This window comes from Panthera leo, chromosome A2, assembly GCF_018350215.1.
Source record: "Panthera leo isolate Ple1 chromosome A2, P.leo_Ple1_pat1.1, whole genome shotgun sequence".
Classification (NCBI taxonomy): domain Eukaryota; kingdom Metazoa; phylum Chordata; class Mammalia; order Carnivora; family Felidae; genus Panthera; species Panthera leo.
Window position 1 is genome coordinate 110,245,298 of NC_056680.1, and position 20,918 is coordinate 110,266,215.

General features: G+C 35.4%; 1 protein-coding gene across 2 annotated transcripts in view; it reads left to right on the forward strand.

Moving 5' to 3' along the window:
• Positions 1–20,918, forward strand: part of HDAC9 (histone deacetylase 9) — a 957,815-nt gene that overhangs the window by 677,725 nt on the left and 259,172 nt on the right. For both annotated transcript variants that reach the window (XM_042919682.1, XM_042919691.1), the window contains exons 16-17: positions 5,533–5,666; positions 19,567–19,687. In XM_042919682.1, the coding sequence (XP_042775616.1) occupies positions 5,533–5,666; positions 19,567–19,687 (255 nt within the window). The remainder of the gene's footprint in view (positions 1–5,532; positions 5,667–19,566; positions 19,688–20,918) is intronic.

Consider the following 20,918-nt stretch of genomic DNA (forward strand, 5'->3'; position numbering starts at 1 on the left):
ACCTTCCACTCTACCTGTTAACACCTCATTGCTACATCATTAAGATGAGTAAGTGGAGGTTTAGAGTTCCAAATTTTTATTTATTTCCCCTTAAATTTAAATGTCTTTCCAAGAGCTCCTGGACTTTTATTATAATCTCCAGATACTTGGCAATAACTTCCAGCTACTATAGCCTGTTTTACAATATTTTTTTGCAGCAGTTTATGGAGAAAATGTTAAAAGAGCAACACTACTGTGGAGCTGAAGTTAGATACGTCAAGATGAAATAGTGAAAAAAATTAAACAACTTAATGATTAGAATCTCTAGTCTTGAAAAATATGTTTTCAAAATGAGAGAGATGCTATAATTTTTGTGTCTCTTGCCATTAACATGTCTTTTATGTAGTATGAAACTGTAGTTGAAAATGTATTAAACATCCAGCAAGAGGATGTAACAATTGTAAATATGTATGCACCCAACATGAGAGCACCCAAATACATAAAACAGTTAATAACAAACATAGAGAAAATAATCCATAGTAATGCAATAATATTAGGGGACTTTAACACCCCACTCACATTAATGGACAGATCATCCAAACAGAAAACAAGGAAAGAGTGGATTTGAATGATACACTGGACCTGATGGATTCTATAGACATATTCAGAACAATTCAACCTAAAACAGCAGAATCCACATTCTTTTTGAGTGCACATGGAGCATTCTCCAGAGTAGATCACACATTAGGCCACAAAAGAAACCTCAACAGATTCAAAAAGATCGAAGTCATACCATGTATCTTTTCTGATCACAATGCTATGAAATTAGAAATCAACCATGAGAAGAAATCTGAAAAGACCACAAATATATAGAGGTTAAATAACATGCTACTAAACAATGAATGGGTCAACCAAGAAATCAAAGAAAACATCAAAAATTACATGGAAACAATTGAAAATGAAAACACAACATTCCAAAACCTTTGGTATGCAGCAAAAGCAGTTTTAAGAGGGAAGTTTATAGTAATACAGTTTTACTTTGAAGCAAGAAAAGTTTCAAATAAATTACCTAACATTACATCTACAAGAGCTAGAAAAAGAACAACAAACAAAACCCCAAGTCAGTAGAGGGAAGGAAATAAAAAAGATCAGAGGAGAAATAAATGAGATAGAAACTAAAAAACACAATAGAACTTATCACTGAAACCAGGAGCCAGTTCTTTGAAAAGATCAGCAAAATTGACAAACCTCTAACCAGACTCGGGGGGGGGGGGGGGGAGAGAAAGGCCTCAAACAAAATCGCAAATGAAAAAGAAATAACCAACACCACAGAAATACAAACAATACAAGATATGATGGAAAACTATATGCCAACAAATGAGACAACATAGAACAAATGGATAAATTCCTAGAAAGATATAACCTACCAAAACTGAAGCAGGAAGAAATACAAAATTTGAACAGACCATTTACCACTAAGGAGATTGATTCAGTAATCAAAAAATTCTCTCCAAATCAAAAGTTCAGCACCAGACTGGTTTACAGGCAAATTCTACCAAACGTTGAAAGAAGAATCAATGCCTATTCTTCTCAAACTATTCCACAAAAATAGAAGAAAAAGGAAAACTTCCAAATTCATTCTATGAAACCCGTATCTCCCTGACACCAAAACCAGACAAAGACACTACAAAAAAAATATAAGGCCAGTATCTCTCATGAATATAGAAGCAAAAATCCTCAACAAAATATTACAAACTGAACTCAACAATATATTTAAAAAATTATATACTATGATCAAGTGGGATTTAATCCCAGGATGCAAGGGTGGGAGTCTCAAAACAATATTCTCAAAACAATCAATGTGACACATCACATCCGTAAGTGAAATGATACAAACCATATGATCATTTCAGTAGATTAAAAGCATTTTATAAAGTACAACATCCGTTCGTGATGATATTAAAACATTTAGCCCTGAAGGGTGAATAGAAATTAGCCAAATAAGGTATGGGTTATGGGGAGCCAGAAGGAAGAATTTGGGGGCATAGATGGAACAGCAGGTATGAAGATCCTAAGTCATGTATATTTTTTATTGCTTTGAAGAATGGAAGGTAGGCCCTTGTGGAAGAAACAGAGGTCAAGAGAGGAGGTGTATGTGAAGTATAAGTTGGAGAAACTTGGCCTTGAGAAATTTTAATCTCATCAGTAAAGTCACCAAAGGATTTAGGCAAAAGTAGCTGTTGTGTGTTAAATGGGATAGAGTAAAAGTCAGGTAGCCGGTGAAAAGGCTTTATTTGAGGAGTTTAGAGATGTAGTACCTTGGATTATGTGTGGTTTTGGCTAGAGATAAGAATCTAGTGATTCAAGTTGTATTTTGGAGGGATAACAGTACTTGTTGGTTCTTTGGAGAGGGAGTTTCTGCAGGATACTAAGGTTTCTAGAGTGAGAAATGGTGGGTCATGATGTCCCTTACTGAAATGAGAGACATTTTGTGTGACTTAAGATCATGAACTCCAAATCTGAGACATTCTCACTTTATAAAAATTATGAGACATCCAAATGGAGATTTTAGATGGGCAATTGAATAGACAAGTGTGAAAGTATGCTCCTTAAAAGAGGGATCAGCACTAATGATGAAAGTGTGAGTCAGGGGCATAGGGATGGATTTTGAAGCCACTTGAGTGTTAAGATTGGATATTGTTTGGACCAGCAAAATGACATTTTTTCACGGACATAATTTTTACCACATGGTTTGAAAATACCTATGTCATTATTCTGCATGATTTTTAGTACACTCAGAGATAAATATTTTTGCCTCTTGAGTAGCATTCCTCTAACACAGTATTGTAAGTCAAAGAGAGAGGGGCGTCTGGGTGGCTCAGGTGATTAAGGGTCCAACTTTAGCTCAGATCATGATCTCGCAGTTTGTGGGTTTGAGTCCAGCATTGGGTTCTGTGCTGACAGCTCACAGCCTGGAGCCTGCTTTGAATTCTGTGTCTCCCTTTCTACCCCTCCCCTGTTTGCGCGCATGCGCTCTCGCTCTCTCTCTCTCTCAAAAATAAAACATTAACAAAATTTTTTAAAAAATAATAAAATCCATTAGACTTACTTTACAATACAAATTACTGGTCTTTACCTCAGCCATAGCAATCTCTTACTCGGCACATCCCCAAAGGCAAGGGAATTAAAAGCAAAAATGAATTACTGGGACCTTATGAAGATAAAAAGCTTCTGCACAGCAAAGGAAACAACCAACAAAACTAAAAGGCACCCAACGGAATGGGAAAAGATATTTGCAAATGACATATCGGACAAAGGGCTAGTATCCAAAATCTATAAAGAGCTCACCAAACTCCACACCCGAAAAACAAATAACCCAGTGAAGAAATGGGCAGAAAACATGAATAGACACTTCTCTAAAGAAGACATCCGGATGGCCAACAGGCACATGAAAAGATGCTCAACATCGCTCCTTATCAGGGAAATACAAATCAAAACCACACTGAGATATCACCTCACACCAGTCAGAGTGGCCAAAATGAACAAATCAGGAGACTATAGATGCTGGAGAGGATGTGGAGAAACAGGAACCCGAACCCTCTTGCACTGTTGGTGGGAATGCAAATTGGTGCAGCCGCTCTGGAAAGCAGTGTGGAGGTTCCTCAGAAAATTAAAAATAGACCTACCCTATGACCCAGCAATAGCACTGCTAGGAATTTACCCAAGGGATACAGGAGTACTGATGCATAGGGGCACTTGTACCCCAATGTTTATAGCAGCACTCTCAACAATAGCCAAATTATGGAAAGAGCCTAAATGTCCATCAACAGATGAATGGATAAAGAAATTGTGGTTTATATACACAATGGAATACTACGTGGCAATGAGAAAGAATGAAATATGGCCTTTTGTAGCAACGTGGATGTAACTGGAGAGTGTGATGCTAAGTGAAATAAGCCATACAGAGAAAGACAGATACCATATGGTTTCACTCTTATGTGGATCCTGAGAAACTTAACACAAACCCATGGGGGAGGAAAAGGAAAAAAAAAAAGGTTAGAGTGGGAGAGAGCCAAAGCATAAGAGACTGTTAAAAACTGAGAACAAACTGAGGGTTGATGGGGGGTGGGAGGGAGGGTAGGGTAGGGGATGGGTATTGAGGAGGGCACCTTTTGGGATGAGCACTGGGTGTTGTATGGAAACCAATTTGACAATAAATTTCATATATTGGAAAAAAAATAAAATAAAAATAAAAAAAAAAACAAATTATTGGTCTTTATCTGTTCTTGAATAGATACCTATTTTTGCTTTTTAATTTTGGTCTTCTTCTGTCTTCACTCCATGTCCTCAGATAATGTATTTCCATGGTAATTTGTTGGAATATTTGATCGGTTAAATGATTTCTTATGTCAGGCAGTTTTGTAAGTAACATGTTTTCCCCCCAAGGAATTGGATTAAGGGTAGAAATCTTTTCAAAATTAACCAGCATTATAATTATCATCTACTTTGTTGCTTTAAAAAGTCCTATTTTATGTATCTATAAAATCCATTTCCTGTAACTCATCATAGAGTCTAACTAAAATATGAAATATGTTAACTCATGATAGTTTAAAAGCAGATTATATTCAGTATCTATGGAATCTCTACTAAAGGTATTGCAATCGACTTAATTCATTTTTTTTTTACTTTTTCATTTTTTTAAAGAAACACTTAAGATGTTCCACAATATTATAAGATTGCTTACAGATTGGCATAAACTGAGAAAAGCACAGTAAGCAAGGAATAAACTCTTTCTGTACATCTTTGGAAGAACTGCTGAGCAGAATGGGCAAGCAGTTGGAAAGTTTTCTAATTTATTACAAAAGTGTAACCCTGATCTAAAGTGAAGATAGATGACACACCTGGGTGGGGCCATCAGTTAAGCATCCAAATATTGGTTTCAGCTCAGGTCATGATCTAATACTAGTTCATGAGTTTAAGCCCTGCATGGGCTGTGCACTGACATTGTGGAGCCTGCTTAGGACTCTCTCTCCTCCTCTATTTTTGCCCCTCCCCTGCTCACTCTCCATCTCTCTCTCTCTCTCTCAAAATAAATAAATAAACAAGCATTGAAAAAAAAGAAAGTGAAACTAGAATTACTCATGAAATTAATTCATGATTTAGAGAGCTCATTTTGTGGCTTCAGTGATAACATATAGATCTTTACTGAATTGTGATTTACTTCATAGTGATTGAAGATACTGGTAAAATTACAGTATTTTTAAAAATCTGAAGTTTCTTAAAATTTTACCATCTTCATCCCTTTATATATTTACTAAGCTAAGGTGTGCTCAGTACTGATTAATCCAGGGGTTGACCTATTTTTGCATTTACATCCAGATAAACAGGACTAAATGACTCTTATGTGCTAGAATTTTCAAATATATATTATTTCTCTATTTGTAAATTTATTTTTAAAAGAATGCCTTTTTTAGAGTAATCATATTATCGTAACATTTTATCATAACCTTGTATCATTACTCAGTCTTGTGCTGTGTTTTCTTTGTGCTGAAGGAATTGCCTACGACCCTCTGATGCTGAAACACCAGTGTATTTGTGGCAATTCCACCACTCACCCTGAGCACGCTGGACGAATACAGAGCATCTGGTCACGGCTGCAAGAAACTGGACTGCTAAATAAATGTGAGGTAATCCTGAATTGGCTACACTCTTTTACTTACTGAAATAAATCATGTAAAAAGGGCAGTATTCATTTGGGTAGTAGTAGAAAAATGTTAATACTTGGACACAAACACCATGATCGATGAACATTATTGATACTTGTAGCATAGCACTTTTGACCTGACTCTGGGCTAGGCACCTAGGGGGAACTCAGTCCATGTTGATGGACTGAGCAGTTGCATGATGTATGTGTGCGATTATTGCAGCATTTTTTGAGACACATGATAGCATTCTTGTTTCCAGATAGGTATCATTTATTCAGTTAAATTTTTGGGAAACTCTTCACAATCTGTTAAGTGCTGAGAGTTGTTATTATTATAAGCTGTACTTTGAACTCAGATATATCCCAAATTTGCCTTTGGAATTGACTAGATTTAAAGATGAACTGTCCTCTTACCAAGAAAAGTAACTTCTTTTTATTGAAGTGGCTGATAATCTTCTGTTTTTATAGTGAAGGTTTGAGTACTTTTATTTTACTGGTATTTCTTTAGACTCATTTCTGAAGATTCCTCGAGTCCCTTTTTCATTTAGAAAAATATGTTTCTTTCGGCTTTCACAAATAAAAATGGTATCAATTCAAAAAATTTCCTGTATTCAGATTTGCAAAATCTGTCACAATAAGCTGTTTTATTTGGTTGCTATCATTGTCCATTGTTGCCTAAGACCCAGTAACATTCTATATTTGAGTCTAAGACATTTAAAAAAAAATATAGCCCCAATGTTTTCTTCACATTACTTTAACATTTATTGATCAAAAGTATTTTTACCTGTGTCTGTATTATGTTCAAACATGTTCTAGGGACTAGAACTATAGAATTTCACAAGACAAATCTAGTCCTTGTTATTACAGACTGACAATATAACATGTTGCTCTTTGGTTTTGTTGTCAGTCTTTGCAGATCAGTGAAGGAAATCCAGTGTGATTCTCACTAGTTTGGGAAGAAATTAAATGGATAATATTTTGACTAAAGGTATATCATGAGGAAACTGATATATTGAGACTACATCGAATTCACTCTACTTTGATAAAATAGAAAAGCAATCTTATGCAACTACTTTTAAGTTAATTAAATTTTGGCAACCCAAAATGTGGTCCAGAATATTTCTATTCAAAGCCAATTTACTTTAAAGTAAACCTGTAAAATATATCAGTTGAGATGGAAATGCCAGAGCAGACAGAATGTTTCTTAGAGTCATGTGCTCTTGCTGATATTTGATGCCTGAATGACATCAGTCTGATCCTTCTCTGCAAAGTAGTGAAAAGAACTGATTTTGAAAATACAAAGTCATTTATTCAGTACATTCATTTATGAGGATGTATTATTTCCTTTATTGATTTTTCTCTTTTGAAGGTGAATAATGTACCTTGTAGGTTTTTTTCTTTACATGAAAACATGGGTAATGTCTGTGGGTCATTCAGCAGATTGGGATTGTGAATGAATACACCAAAGTATTGTGTACACATTTAGTTTTCACAAGTTTTATTATATGTTTATAACAGAATTATCAAATTTTTTTCATATTTAAAGTTATTCTTTTGATTAAATGTATCCTCTTTACCTAAAACCTTAATGTGAAAGAATTTGAGCTAGATTTATTTCTCTGATACTTCCTTGAGTGAAAGTCTGTTATTCATCTCTTGCCAGTAGCGTCCATATTATATGGCAGAAGGATTTCATACTTTTTGGTAAATTATAGAGTTGTCTTTAAGGTTTTTATGTTTTTGATAATGCACTGTGGAGGCCAAACCACTATGTGGTCGACACAGTCCCATATGGAGTAAATAAAGTAAACTAGCAAGGGGACTAATCTGTGGTGAACTGGTCTTAATGGACATTTATTCACGTGAACGTTTCTGTTTCACCGTTGCATCTACTATAGATGCTTTCCACCTTGGCATTTTTTTCTGTGCTTTTGCCAGCTGAGGCATTGCTGTTTACATTTTTTCACTTTTAGGTCTTTATTATATCCTGGAGTGTTAGCCCAGCCAAATTAGCAGTGGCTGATCAGAGACTTCAAATGCATTGTTAGATTATGGTATTCCTTAAATCTTTTTACCTGAAAGAGCACTGGTTATGAAAGGAGCAAAGTGCAGAAATAAGTGAAATGTAAAATGGCTCATCCTGGTCTTAACATTTAAAAATCTGTTACCCCTTTCTGATCAGTCTTCTTTTTCAACTCCTCATGCATCACATTATTTTAGTCCTGTATTATTTGAAAGCATAAAATTCAATTTATACAACAGCACTGACTGATGTGATATCAGACCCAGGGTGAAATGGCAGAAGTACAGTGGGGCTAATGAGAATGAGTGAGTCTAGCCCTAGACCAGTCAGCTAAATAAGTGTCTTTGGTAAACAATCACACTACGAATAATGCACTTGAAAGCCCAGATCACTAGAGTTGCTCTTAATGAAGACCAACTACAAAAATATCCATAATTTCTTAATAATATAAACAGAACACTCTTTTTGCTAACATAATTTGATAACAGTTCACCAGTTGTTTGATTGCTTAAGTGATGAAATTGTTGCTCATATGTATTTATTTGCTCCTATGTTATCAGGTATCTCGGACTTCATGCTGACCTAATCATAAAATGGAATTTCTAAAACCATTTAAAAAAAGAGTTTAAGACAACTAGAGGTTGATGTTTCTTTGTATGTAAACGATTTTAGGAATATTCAAAATGTAATTTAAAAAAAATTTTAATGTTTATTTATTTTTGAGAGAGACACACCCAGAGTGTGAGTAAGGGAGGGGCAGAGAGAAAGGGAGACACAGAATCTGAGGTAGGGCTGCAGGCTCCAAGCTGTCAGCACAGAGCCCGATGTGGGGCTCAAACCCACAAACCATGCAATCATGACCTGAGCTGAAGTCGGACACTTAAGCGATTTAGCCACCTAGGCGCCCCAAAATGTAATTTTAAAAATGATCATTAACCAAACAAATGTTACCCTTTTCTAGAGACTTTCAGGTTGTATGTAAGGTAAAACATAGTAACAAAAGGGGTAAAACAGAACCAAAAGAAACATAACTCCTTTTTTCTTCTTGATTGTTTCTATCAGAAGAGTATGGGAGAAAATAAAAAGGGAACACACAGAGGTTATTTCAGAACAGTTTAGCCCACTAAGAAATAGTAGAATCTGTTTCATCAACCAGTACTCTTCCTAGTAACTGCACCTAAAATAAATGGTACGTGTTCGTTGTGGATTTTCTTTTAAAGTTTTTGCTTTGACAAGTTAAATCTAATGTACACATTTAATATATTATTAAATCATCTTGCAAGGATGCTAACCTTTTTGTCTCAAGCCAAATGATTTTGAAAATTTCAATTATGTGGAAGAGAAAACCACAGAAACATAAAACAAATCTTTTAGCATTTCACCAAAACTCATTAGAATCAGTTGCTGAAAAAAACAGGAGAAAAGTATACTATAAGTGGCAAGTGGTCAGGTACATGGTGAGAGCATTAAGGGTCAAAGAGACAAGAAAATTCTTCCTGTATGGGCTAATAGGTTTCCTGGTTAGTGTTTATGAACCTTCTAAGGAGATCAAGGCCAATGACAGGATCTTCCAATTGGACTTGACTTATTCACTCCATGAGAGAAGTTAGGTTTCAGCTTGGGTATGAATGAATATTTACCATGATAGCCCAAAGACTTCAGGAGAATGAGACCTTTCTTTCTAAATTTGTCTAGATAGGACTACTAGGAAATTAAATTCCAGTTCTGTTTGTTCCTTGATTATGTTTAGAACATGCATTCCTGAGAGGGTAAAATCTGTGCATCTAGGACTCCAGGGATGTGAATACGAGCCTTGGTGTCTAGGTTATCACTCTTTCCTAAACATTATAGACAAATTCCTGTCTTGGTGTGAGCAATAAGAACTCAACTCAATTGTCTCAAAAGAGAGAGGATTTATTAGATTTTACAGAAAAGGATATAATTGAATAAGAATATAATACATAGAAGCTGGGTCAGTTTGTTTTTCCCCAATATCCAGAGAGCGATTTGCCATCTTTGAACACTATTTTCCTGCCAGGTCTGTGTAGCCACCTATAGCTAGCAGTTAGCCAGTGCTTTTAGAGAAGGTATCAACAGATTTCTGGGGACATATAGCTGGTCAGCAAGCTGAAACCTGTGGCCAGATAAGTGGTATTCATTTATTGATTAGTGCGGTGCTCATATGTTAGCACACATCAGAATCATTGGGAATACTAAAATACAGATTGTGGGGCTCCAGCCTCAGAGGTTCATATTCAGCAGTAGTGGAGTCCTGTTGGGATGAGGTCTGAGAATTTGGGTTGCTAACATGTGTCTGGGTAATCTTGATACTGCTGATCTGGCCACCACACTTTAAGAATGGTAGAATCTTTAAGATGTACACTTTAAGAACAGGATTCATCCATTCAACAGTACATCAAAATTTTGAGTTTTCCAGGCTCCTGTATTAGGATCTAGAGAAGATTCATGCCCTGTCTTCAAGGAGATTACCATTTGGTGGGATCAGCCGATATTAATCAAATGGTCACAGAAAAAAATATGTAATTACAAAATCACAAGGGATTTTGAGTTACTAATTTATGTTGCAGTGATTTTAAAGACTCTTACTGATTTAGCTTGGAGAAGAAAAATAAAATGAGAAAGAGTGTGGTCCAGTGCTGCCTCCATAGTCTTGACAGCATCAGAAGGGCCATCTGAACAAGAGATGGAAGTAGAAGTGTTGTATATCAGAATACAAAGGAGGAAGTACCCCAGACCTAATGTTGAAGAGCTTGACCTCCTTCTGTCTTTGTGTTTGTTTTTGGCTTTTTATTTCACTGGGAAAGAAGGTAAGGAGTCTCCATTCTACTGGCATTCAAAGAAATGTCACCTTTCTTCAACCAACAGAATAGTCAATTTTGTAATTAAACAATGATATGATAGGAAAGATGGCAATTTGTAAACATTCAATGGCCTCCTTTGTTTCAAAATAATAGACTGATCGACAAATCAGAATTATGTATTGTGTCAGTTTATTTAGCAGTGTAGAAAATTGATCAAAATGGATTCCTTCAAAGGTTATTGTTCAACATTAGATTTGACCTTACTCCTGCCATTAATTATCTGTATACTTTTGTCAACTCATTTAACCTTACTCATTGGTTTGCCCATGTGTAAGATGAGGCTCTTAGGCAGGATATTTGCTAAGATCTTTTCCAGCTAGTGATATCATACGAAACTAGATGGCTAAGGAGCTCATTTGGCACATAACACTTTCTTTGGTTAAGAGTAGACAAAATTTTTAGAGTGTTTTAGTAAACATACTGCTTTTTGACTTGTAAGCTGTAGTGTAAATTGGTTGTGCTTACTAGTCCTGATTAGCAGCCAGAGAAAACATTAGTCTTCATCATATTAGATTACAGTGGATACGTGGGTCAACTTCTTTTGGCATGACGTGGCACTGTTTTTTAAAAATTGAGGTGGTTAGTCCTTCATGCCAGTACTATTTAATTTTTTTCCCCAACTGAATCATTCATACTTAGTTTACTGATTCTTTAGAGAGCAAAAAGCAAAATCGGTAGCTTTCTTGTTACCGTAAGAAGTGGATCTGGAAGGGTCATTCGGTATCCTCCTCAGAAACAAGTCCTTTGATTAGGTAGCCAGGTTTCTAAAGTGTGTGTGCCCTGAAGAAAACAATGTGCTTTTCTGTCCTTAAAAAATTGCAGAGATTGACCCATCATCTGTTAGAAATGCACTTGCAGTTGTTTTTCCAGAAGTGTTCATGACTCTCAGCCCCACCAAGCCACCCACAGACATTTGCTTGCTCTCACATTTGTTTTGAGAATAATAACATTTTATAATGCTTTTGTTGGATTACATATTATGTGGAATTTGCATTGGCTCTTTGTAACTAATATTGAATAACTGTTTTGCTTAATTCGTAAGTAAAAACCATAAGCAACATACTGTGCTGAAATGTTTAACTCTTTTATTCAAGTGCCAACACAAAGTAATTACAAAACAATTCGGGGACCCAAAACCAAGCTACTGTTGTGCCTTTTGGGACTTCCTCGGCCATTCCAATGAGAAAAGTGGAGAGCAGGTTTAATGTAAAATCTTAAGATGCCAAGGAGCTCAGGGCTAGGGTCCCACACCTTCCTGTGCATTACAGGTAATTTTAGAAGACCTTTTTCAAATCTAAATAAAGAAATATAATACTCTTTGAGAAAAACTTTTGGAATGTGCAGATTTTCTGACATAACTGCTAAAAAGCACTGAATACTGCAAGTTAATTCAATTAAACATTTGTTTTATAGAGTAATCTAACTAGATGGCAGCACATAACAGCTTACTGTTTAGCTTGCAAAAAGAAAATTTTATGTGTGTTTGTGTTTTAGAATCTAACCACAAAGCAGTAAGAAACTTAGGGAGTCTTGTGAATTGTCTCTAAAGGACAGGACAGTCTTGAGAAGTGGCACAAATGATTTAGATGTGATGAGTAAACCAGGATACATTTTGTAATTATTCTGAGAGATACTTGTGTATCACAGTAGAGTGAACCTAGTCAGATAAATACATTAAAGTTACTTGTGCAGCCTATAATCAGAATTAAGATGATTTGGAATTTTTTGTTTTGATTATTTTTTTCTATAAAAAAGGAAGAATTAGTGTGGAAAACAATCAACAAAAGGAAATAAGACAGACTGCCCACATTTGGAGAGTGATATGGGATTTTTTTAAGAGCAGCATTAAAGCTTATTTTTTAAAATGTTTGTTTGTTTGTAGAACATGAGCAGAGGAGGGGTAGAGAGAGAAGGAGTGAGAGAATCCCAGGTATATTCCATGCTGTCAACACAGAGCCCAGTGTGTGGCTCTGTGGGATGGGATCCTGTATGGGATGTATGGGATCATGACCTGAGCCAAAATCAGGAGTCAGATGCTTAACCCACTGAGCCACCTAGGTGCCCCTAAAGCCTATTAACAAAAATGAATAGTTACATGTTTTTAACCATCTGAAAATTATAATGCTAAAGTAATGCAAAATATTTATTGTGACAAAATTTGTTTCATATATGATTAATATTTTTAAAAAAATCAATGCTTTAGCCCAAACCGTTAAAATGTTCATTTACAGTTGTTTACAAAATAATTATAATCTAGGAGATTCAGTTACATAAAATCATAAAAATTGAGCAATTACACTAAAGGGTAACATTTTTTTTCTTTTTGATGAGCATAATATTTTGAAATGGGTGGAAATAAACTTTTAAGAAATATATAGCATGTATACTTTTTTACCATTCAGACCTTTATTATTGAATAGGATTTGCTGTTCTCTGAAATTCTTTTGCAATTACTTTATGCACCCAGAAATAGCTTTACGTGAATTGCAATGACTGAATCAAGCAGTTTTATAAGCAAGTGGAGGCACTTGTTTTGAAGAACAGATAGATCTTTCTTACTTCCCAACCTTTGCTGTGACAACCATTTGTTGTAACTACAGTTTGAAATGTGGGTCAGTAGAGTGTCAGTATCTTGAATTCATTTACAAGCAGAAAGAATGGACAGCTCCCTCTAACATGCAGTTCTCGACCGAGGATGCACATTAAAACCCACAGGGTGTTTCTAAGTATCTATATGCCCAGGGTGTCCCCAAGGTTAATCAGACGTTCTGGAGGTAGGACCCAGGCAATAATACCTTTTAATCTTCCCCAGCTGATTTCAAGGTGCAGACAATGTTAAAAACCACTATACCAGAAGGTCTATTTCTTTTTTTTTTTTTTTTAATTAAAAAAATTTTTTTTAATGTTTATTTATTTTTGAGACAGAGAGAGACAGAGCATGAGCAGGGAAGGGGCAGATAGAGAGGGAGACACAGAATGTGAAGCAGTCTCCAGGCTCTGAGCTGTCAGCACAGAGCCCGACGCAGGGCTCGAACTCACGAACTGTGAGATCATGACCCGAGCCAAAGTCAGACGCTTAACCTACTGAGCCACCCAGGCGCCCCCAGGAGGTCTATTTCTTAAGCTTAATGGGATAGAAACAAAAAGGTGAATGGAGTCAAATATGTGAACATGGGAGTGTAACAGAAGTTAGCATTTACTTGAGAAACAAAGGTAGCATTAACTCAGAAGTTCCATACATAGACTTTTAAAAATTGGGAAATGTATTTATTATTTTGAAGTTATCACAAGGTAGGAATAGGAATTTTAGAAAATATACTTATTTTTCAATTATGATTAAACATTAGGAAATTGCTTCAAAGTATAGCTAATATACTTTTGAAAACCTTCATAGTGAGATCTCCACTCTTGCTTCAACTTTAGTAATTTATTACTTCAATTATTATATTTGCTTGCCTAAGACAATTCTATCAATTAAAATAAAGAATGTTGAATTTTTATTGTGTATAAGATCATTTCACATAGAATATTATCATTTTAGGGCTAAAGAGGGACTTTGAAGTAATTTGGTCAAACCTCCTAATGTTTATAAATGGAGAAGTTAGAGTCCTGAAATGTACCTCATAGCTGGCTAGGAGCATGTTACAGACAGGTGACGGTCCGAACCTAGAACTCAGGGCTCCTGACCTCCAGTTTATTTTCTTTCCATGTGACCAGCTGAAAGGACCACAAGCCTATTGGGCTGCCTGTCTGCTTAATTGCCTCCTTCCCTTCTTTCACTCCCCTTTGTTTATAAGAAAAACTCTGATAGGAATAAGTTATTATCATGAGGGATATATGGAAGCAAAGAATGCAGTTGGGGGAAGGGGATTGAAAAATCCTTTATGTAAAATCAAAGAAACAATTGAATGTAGCATTTGAAAACTCCAATAGATACCAGTGGACATGAGCAATGAGTCCAGAATCTTGAATTTGTTTGAGAGAAGGGTATCAAGAAAAATGAATAGGCTGTGAACTTACCCATTAAATATTAAGTATGGAATTTGTAACAGAAGGTAACTTTGACACTCCTAAGTCATTTATGATTTCTTAGCTTTCGAAGTCGCCAACCCTGTGAATTTTTGTAGGAAAAAAAATGCATCCCTATATTTAGGGACACTGGATGAAATATTTTCAGAAAATGAAATATTTCAGTGGAAATTGTTGCCTAATATGTCACCACTTTGAAAATGATTAAAGAAAATAGGGTCTCCCCCAGCAGAGGCAGGTACTTTGACTTGTCAAATTTAAGTTGGACATTTTCTCTTAGTTTGGAACTGCCACAAAATGAGCCCTTTCATGTCCTCAATAATACCAAACCAATGCAATCCATCTGTTCTGCTAAATTATTTCTAGTTCCCTAACCAAAGGCACTGCTTTTTCATGCATTTTATCATGATTTTATGCCCTTTATTATATTTTACAAAAGGTTCTGATTCCTCCAGGGCCAATGAGAACTGATTAGGACACTGGCCTCAATCCAGGCTTTGAACACAGGAGGGGAAGGAATAGAACTGTTTCCTTTTTGCCCAGCTCCTTGGCAGAAAAAAATATGAATCTATACCGTGTGTGTGCTCTGTGTGTGGGTGGGTGTGGGTAGGCTGCATTTTATCCTGTCACAGTATGACTTTGGAGATCATGTTCAGAACATTCCTTCTATAATCAGGTTGCATTAACGGGCTTTATTTCAGAAAGACTATTTCTTTAGGAAAGAACCATGATGTGTTGAGAGATTCGATATTGTCATTTTATTTTTTTTTAATTTTTTAAATGTTTATTTTTAAGAGAGAGAGAGAGTGTGTGTGTAAGTGAGTGAATGTGAATGAGGGGGAGAGGCAGAGACAGAGGGAGACACAGAATCTGAAGTAGGCTCCAGGCTCCGAGCTGTCAACACAGAGCCCGACACAGGGCTTGAACCCACGAACTACGAGATCATGACCTGAGCCAAAGTCTGATGCTTAACTGACTGAGCCACCCAGGCGCCCCTGATATAGTCATTTGAAATAACTTTAGTCAAACTTCAAACCTGAAGGTAGACTGTTTGGGGCTCTGAACTAAATATGGTCATATACCTCAGGTGCTTAGCACTGAGAGTAGTTACTCAGTACACATTAGTTCTTTTCCTACTCTGAAAGAACAACTTCTTGAATGTAGGTCACAGACACTTACTGGGATGAGCACTGGGTATTACATGTAGGGGATGAATCCCTGGATTCTGTTCCTGATATCATTATTGTACTATATGCTAACTAACTTGGATGTAAATTTTAAAAATTAAAAAAAAAAAGGATGCAGGTCACAGAGAATGAAAACATAATAATGAGTACATCCTACGTCACAGGGTTTCTTTATTAAGAGAATGAAAGAAGAGCTACAAGCTTTGTTTCCTAAGCCTGTATTAGCAAGGTATTTAAGACCTATATTGGGATTTTAAGTGAGAAAGACCCAGATGAAAGCTATCCTTTATATGCATTGAGTGTCCAAATATACTGAGAGTTCTCATAAATCCCTTTGGTCAGAATCATAGATGACTTCAGATAGACATCTTGCATGCTAAGTATCTCTGAGAACGGAAATCAGTATCTCCCTAAATTGCGATTATCAGAGCACTTTATCCTATTTCATGACTCATTATGCTGTTGACCTTTGACTCAAGAGAGCATCATGAGAGAGAAATTAAGGAATAAAGGCTACACAGGAAGTAGAAAATATGGGAAGGGCTTAAATCAAAATATCTATATTTAAGCATAAACACATCACATAATAAATTACTGATGATAATGCCAGAAATGAGAATTGTTGGAAGCCTCACTTTGAGAGAAAAAGTTAAATATGACAAATTTAAGACATCTGATAAAAGTGAGGCAAAATGGAACTACTCCAGGAGATCCTATGTGTTAAGAAAGAAGGAATTTCAGAATTTTTAGCTTAGTCATCCACCAAGTTCCCACAGCAGTGCCCCTGTGAGATATAAATCTCAAAACGTGCTTTCTCCAGATCACTTTTCCAGGTAGAAACATTTTTCATAATGAGTTGGTTTTTACTGCTCCCTTTCTGTAGAAACATGTATATCTTGTTTGTAGATTTTGTCTGGCATCCATAGGAGCAGAAGGTGATTATTAAGAATAAGTACTTCCTTATATTTAGTGTAATTATTTTTTAAGAAATATATTCTATAATAATAAAAAGAACCAGTGTAAAATACTTTTTTGAAGTCAGTATAAAATACTTTTTTTGAATTCATAAGGGAGCAGAGAAAGGGGACCGGAAAGAAATCGAAGTGAAAACTTAGGAGCTACATTACATTTTAATAGTAAGAGGTAGGACAAGAGTATACACTAGAGCAGAATACTTTGAGCAAGTCAGTGTTAAATAGACTGCATCAGATGCCCTATCCTTACTGTTAGTTAACTGATAGTACAGAAGACAATTACTGAGATTCAGCAGGTGTCCTCCTATGATTTATCAGCGCTTGGGCTACCATCAATAATTAAATCTTGTTAGCAGATTATTTTTGAAATGTGTGATTGAGCATTCCACGTGAATGTAAGTGGGATTGTGGGAGAATGAAAAAGGAGTTGGGACAAGCATGAAGTGTATGATATGTAAATATATGTGACTAGTTTATAAAAACCTAAAGATATGTTTATTATTAATGGTATTTAATGTTATGCCAGAGGTAGAACTTCAATTCAGAGTTGAAAAACTAACTTTATAGAAAAAGAGGAAGGGAAAAAAAATCATGAAGCTTTATGACAGTAGCCAAAATGTGGGTTTGATTGTTAGCTATAGAATTGACATTGTTTAAGATATAGATGTTTCACTATATCAGCATGTGAAATGTTAATGGCTGTGGATTTTGTAGACTCATAGAAATAAGATTTGGAAGCCCTGTCATTTCACATTGTTCATTATTCTGCCAGACTAAGACTGGTTGCCACAGTCTGGTTTCCAGTGCTGTGCTCATTCCAATTTTAGATGACTCAGACCATGGAGTTACCACTGTTTATCTTGGGGGATTTTCCACCAGCTGAAATCTCAAAGTTAAAATGTTAACCTTTAATATTTCTTTGAACTTTCTCTTGCTTATTTTATCTTATCATTTGCCATTCTTCTTTGGTTGTTCTGGCCTTCCGTAAACTCTTCCAAATTTAATGTTTACTAGCAAACCACCTAGGGCAATAACATGTTTGTTTATTGATCAGAGCAATGACTGACCAGTTGGCCGTCATTAAATTTTCCTTTGTCTTCAGCATTGTCTACCTGGTTTAATTTCAGCATTCAGTACCTATCTAGAAATAATTTCTCTCAAGCATTTAAATTTTTTTTTCTGGAGATGTAAATTGGATGTCAAAAACAGGAAATTTCAATGCTATGACAAAGAAAATTCCATATGCATTTGTTTATTTATTTGGCACATTACAAGCGCAGTGTCAAGAAGTTTCTGTTTTACATCATTCCTGTTACCTTGTTCTTACTCCTTGGATCTCCCACCATTCCTCTCTCACTGTGACATGATGATTTATTTTCTGTGACAAGCAGAGCTCTGCCCTCTACCCAGTAAACCCCTAGGAAGTATCAGCATATTTGAGATTTTCCCAGCCTGCTTCCTTAAACATCAACAGCAATCACCTTTTCTTAAATTAGGGAGGTTGAATATGGAATTGTCCTGGTCCTCAGAGAGGTGTTGCTGTTTCCCAATGTTTTCATGTCACCTGGTGATTTCATGGTCGGGAACATGAGAGGACAACATTTCCTGAACAAATTTTCTTTGAATTTCACTGTAGTTCTATACTAATATGTTATATTACAAGGGCTTTGTTGTGATACATATTTTAAGTGATACATTAATACTGCCTGGGTAATTTTGGGAAGCCCAGCAATTTTCAGAAGTAAGGCTAATTAACTTCATACACCAGCATGATGTTTATTGGACTTGTAGATATATCAACTGAGAAATGTGGCCAAGAAGAATACTTCGTATATTGACTACCTGAGGTTTCATGTAATGTGCTCTTTTGTCTATGTTGAAGCACCATTCTTTGTTGAAATGAAAGTCTCTCCCTAGCATGTGCATAAAAATATTGACTGAGTCTAGAGAGTGTGTCAGAATATCTCTGGCTAAACAGCAGTTTTGGTTTTTGCTTACCTCTTCTGTCACAGTAATGGTTTTATAAAATACATTAAATTACTACAAAAGTAAAATAAAAATGGAAGACAGAAGATTTTATTAGATTCAATAGATATAAAAATAGTTTGTTCAATTTCTATAAGTTTCTAAATATTTACTCTGGATTTCTGTATAGACCTCATCACACACTATTCACAAACCATTCCTGAAATATTACTGACCCTATCGGACATACTTTGAGTAACATTGATCTAGATTAATGATTCCGTGAGGTGCACACATGAAGTGATCAGCATTTTTGTGATAATAGATTACATTAAAATGTGTTGATATTACTATGTCCTTTAAGAAACAATAGAGAAATTGTCCTAACAGCTTCTTCAAGTGAATGTAAAGTAAGATTTTAATGAATTCACCTCTCAGCTAAACAGTAGCCACTAGGTTTTTTGTTGTTGTTTTTTTTTTTTTTTTAGGGTTTTTTGTTTGTTTTAACCTCTGTTTTTAAGCTGATACTTTTACAAAGGAGTTAACTCTTAATTTCTTTGTTATAGACTTATTTTGATGTCAAAGAACAATATGCTTTATGTCAGTTGCCCATTTGGGCATAGGCATAAACAATCCATAGGCTCTTAACCTTGCATGCACTCATTTTTCAAATATTATTATGGTACTTTACTAAGCAAATCAGTGTCACATTCCAGCATGATGAAACTCAGTTCATTATTAATCATCTTAAATGTGACTTGTGTCTTACTTTCTTCTAAATGTTTTTAGTGGAGTACTGTAGGCTTCTGCTATTTTCTTTCAGCGAATTCAAGGTCGAAAAGCCAGCCTGGAGGAAATACAGCTTGTTCATTCTGAACATCACTCACTGTTGTATGGCACCAACCCTCTGGATGGACAGAAGCTGGACCCCAGAACACTCCTAGGTCTGTACGGGTCTCCATTCTACTGAGAATAGCACATTCCAGCACTATCATTAGTCAATGCTGTTGTCAGTTCAAAATACTTGGCAAGCAGTATGACAAAAAAATCAGCTTTTCCAACAGCATTACTCTGTGGAATGAGTCCTTTACAATAGAAACCAGCATAGATTAAGAAAATCTTGCATTAGAAAAAATGACAGTGCAAGTTCTATGATGTTTACTGTTAAATTAACCTTTATTTGAATAGTATTCACTGTGTTTTATCTTATAAGAATACATGCATTGTTGGCTTTGTCTACATTTTTAAGCTAAAAGAAATAAAGATTTTCACATTCTTCATGCAATTTTATCTTCACCTTTCCAATTTCTTTTGTGTCTTTTAGTTTTTTACTTTGACCTTAACATATAAAAGGCACTGTACCAACCCATTATTACTATACCTAGAACATTACATTTTATTGTAAGATTGCATTTTAAATTTTAGTATAATCTATTTAATGCATACCTTAACTATGGAATTAAATAGTTAAGTAGATAGCAGAAGTGTAAAACTAATAAACACAATTTTTAGTTAATATATAATTTTTCAAACATTTACCATTAGATATTAAAATAAAATTTATGTTGCGGAGCTTTGCACAAACTTTATATGAGTGATAGAAACAGAAGATTTCAGAAAACAGTTTGTGACAAAACCATATTTAGCTGGAGCAACTAATATTAATTATATTGTTTATTAATAACTCTTTATAATGGAATAATAATACATGACATAGCAATGTATGCCAAAGGATCATATTTTAAGTATTTTAACTAAAAGGGCATTTTAGGACTTTTCCTTGTCCCTTTCTTTCAAACAAACATATTATGTCAGATACCAACTATTGGACTCTTTCACCTAATTTAATGCGATTTCTACGTGATTTATGTTAACTGGTCCTAAGCAATTCAAAAGCAAGTATATGACATGTAGTAGGCAGGCATCTTAGAAAGCAATTATAAAGGGAAATTAACAGTTACCCATTATAATGCTTACAATCTGCCTTTTAAAACAAATGGCAGGCACCCCTAAATTTGTGAAGTAAAGGCATATGGGTGAGTGTGTGTGAGCATGTGAATGCATGCATGCTGGGTAGTGGTAGCTTGGAGGGAAACTGACAGAAATGGGAACACATAAAGACTACTCAATTTTTAGAAAACATTCAAAATTTGATGATGAGAAATACTTTGTATA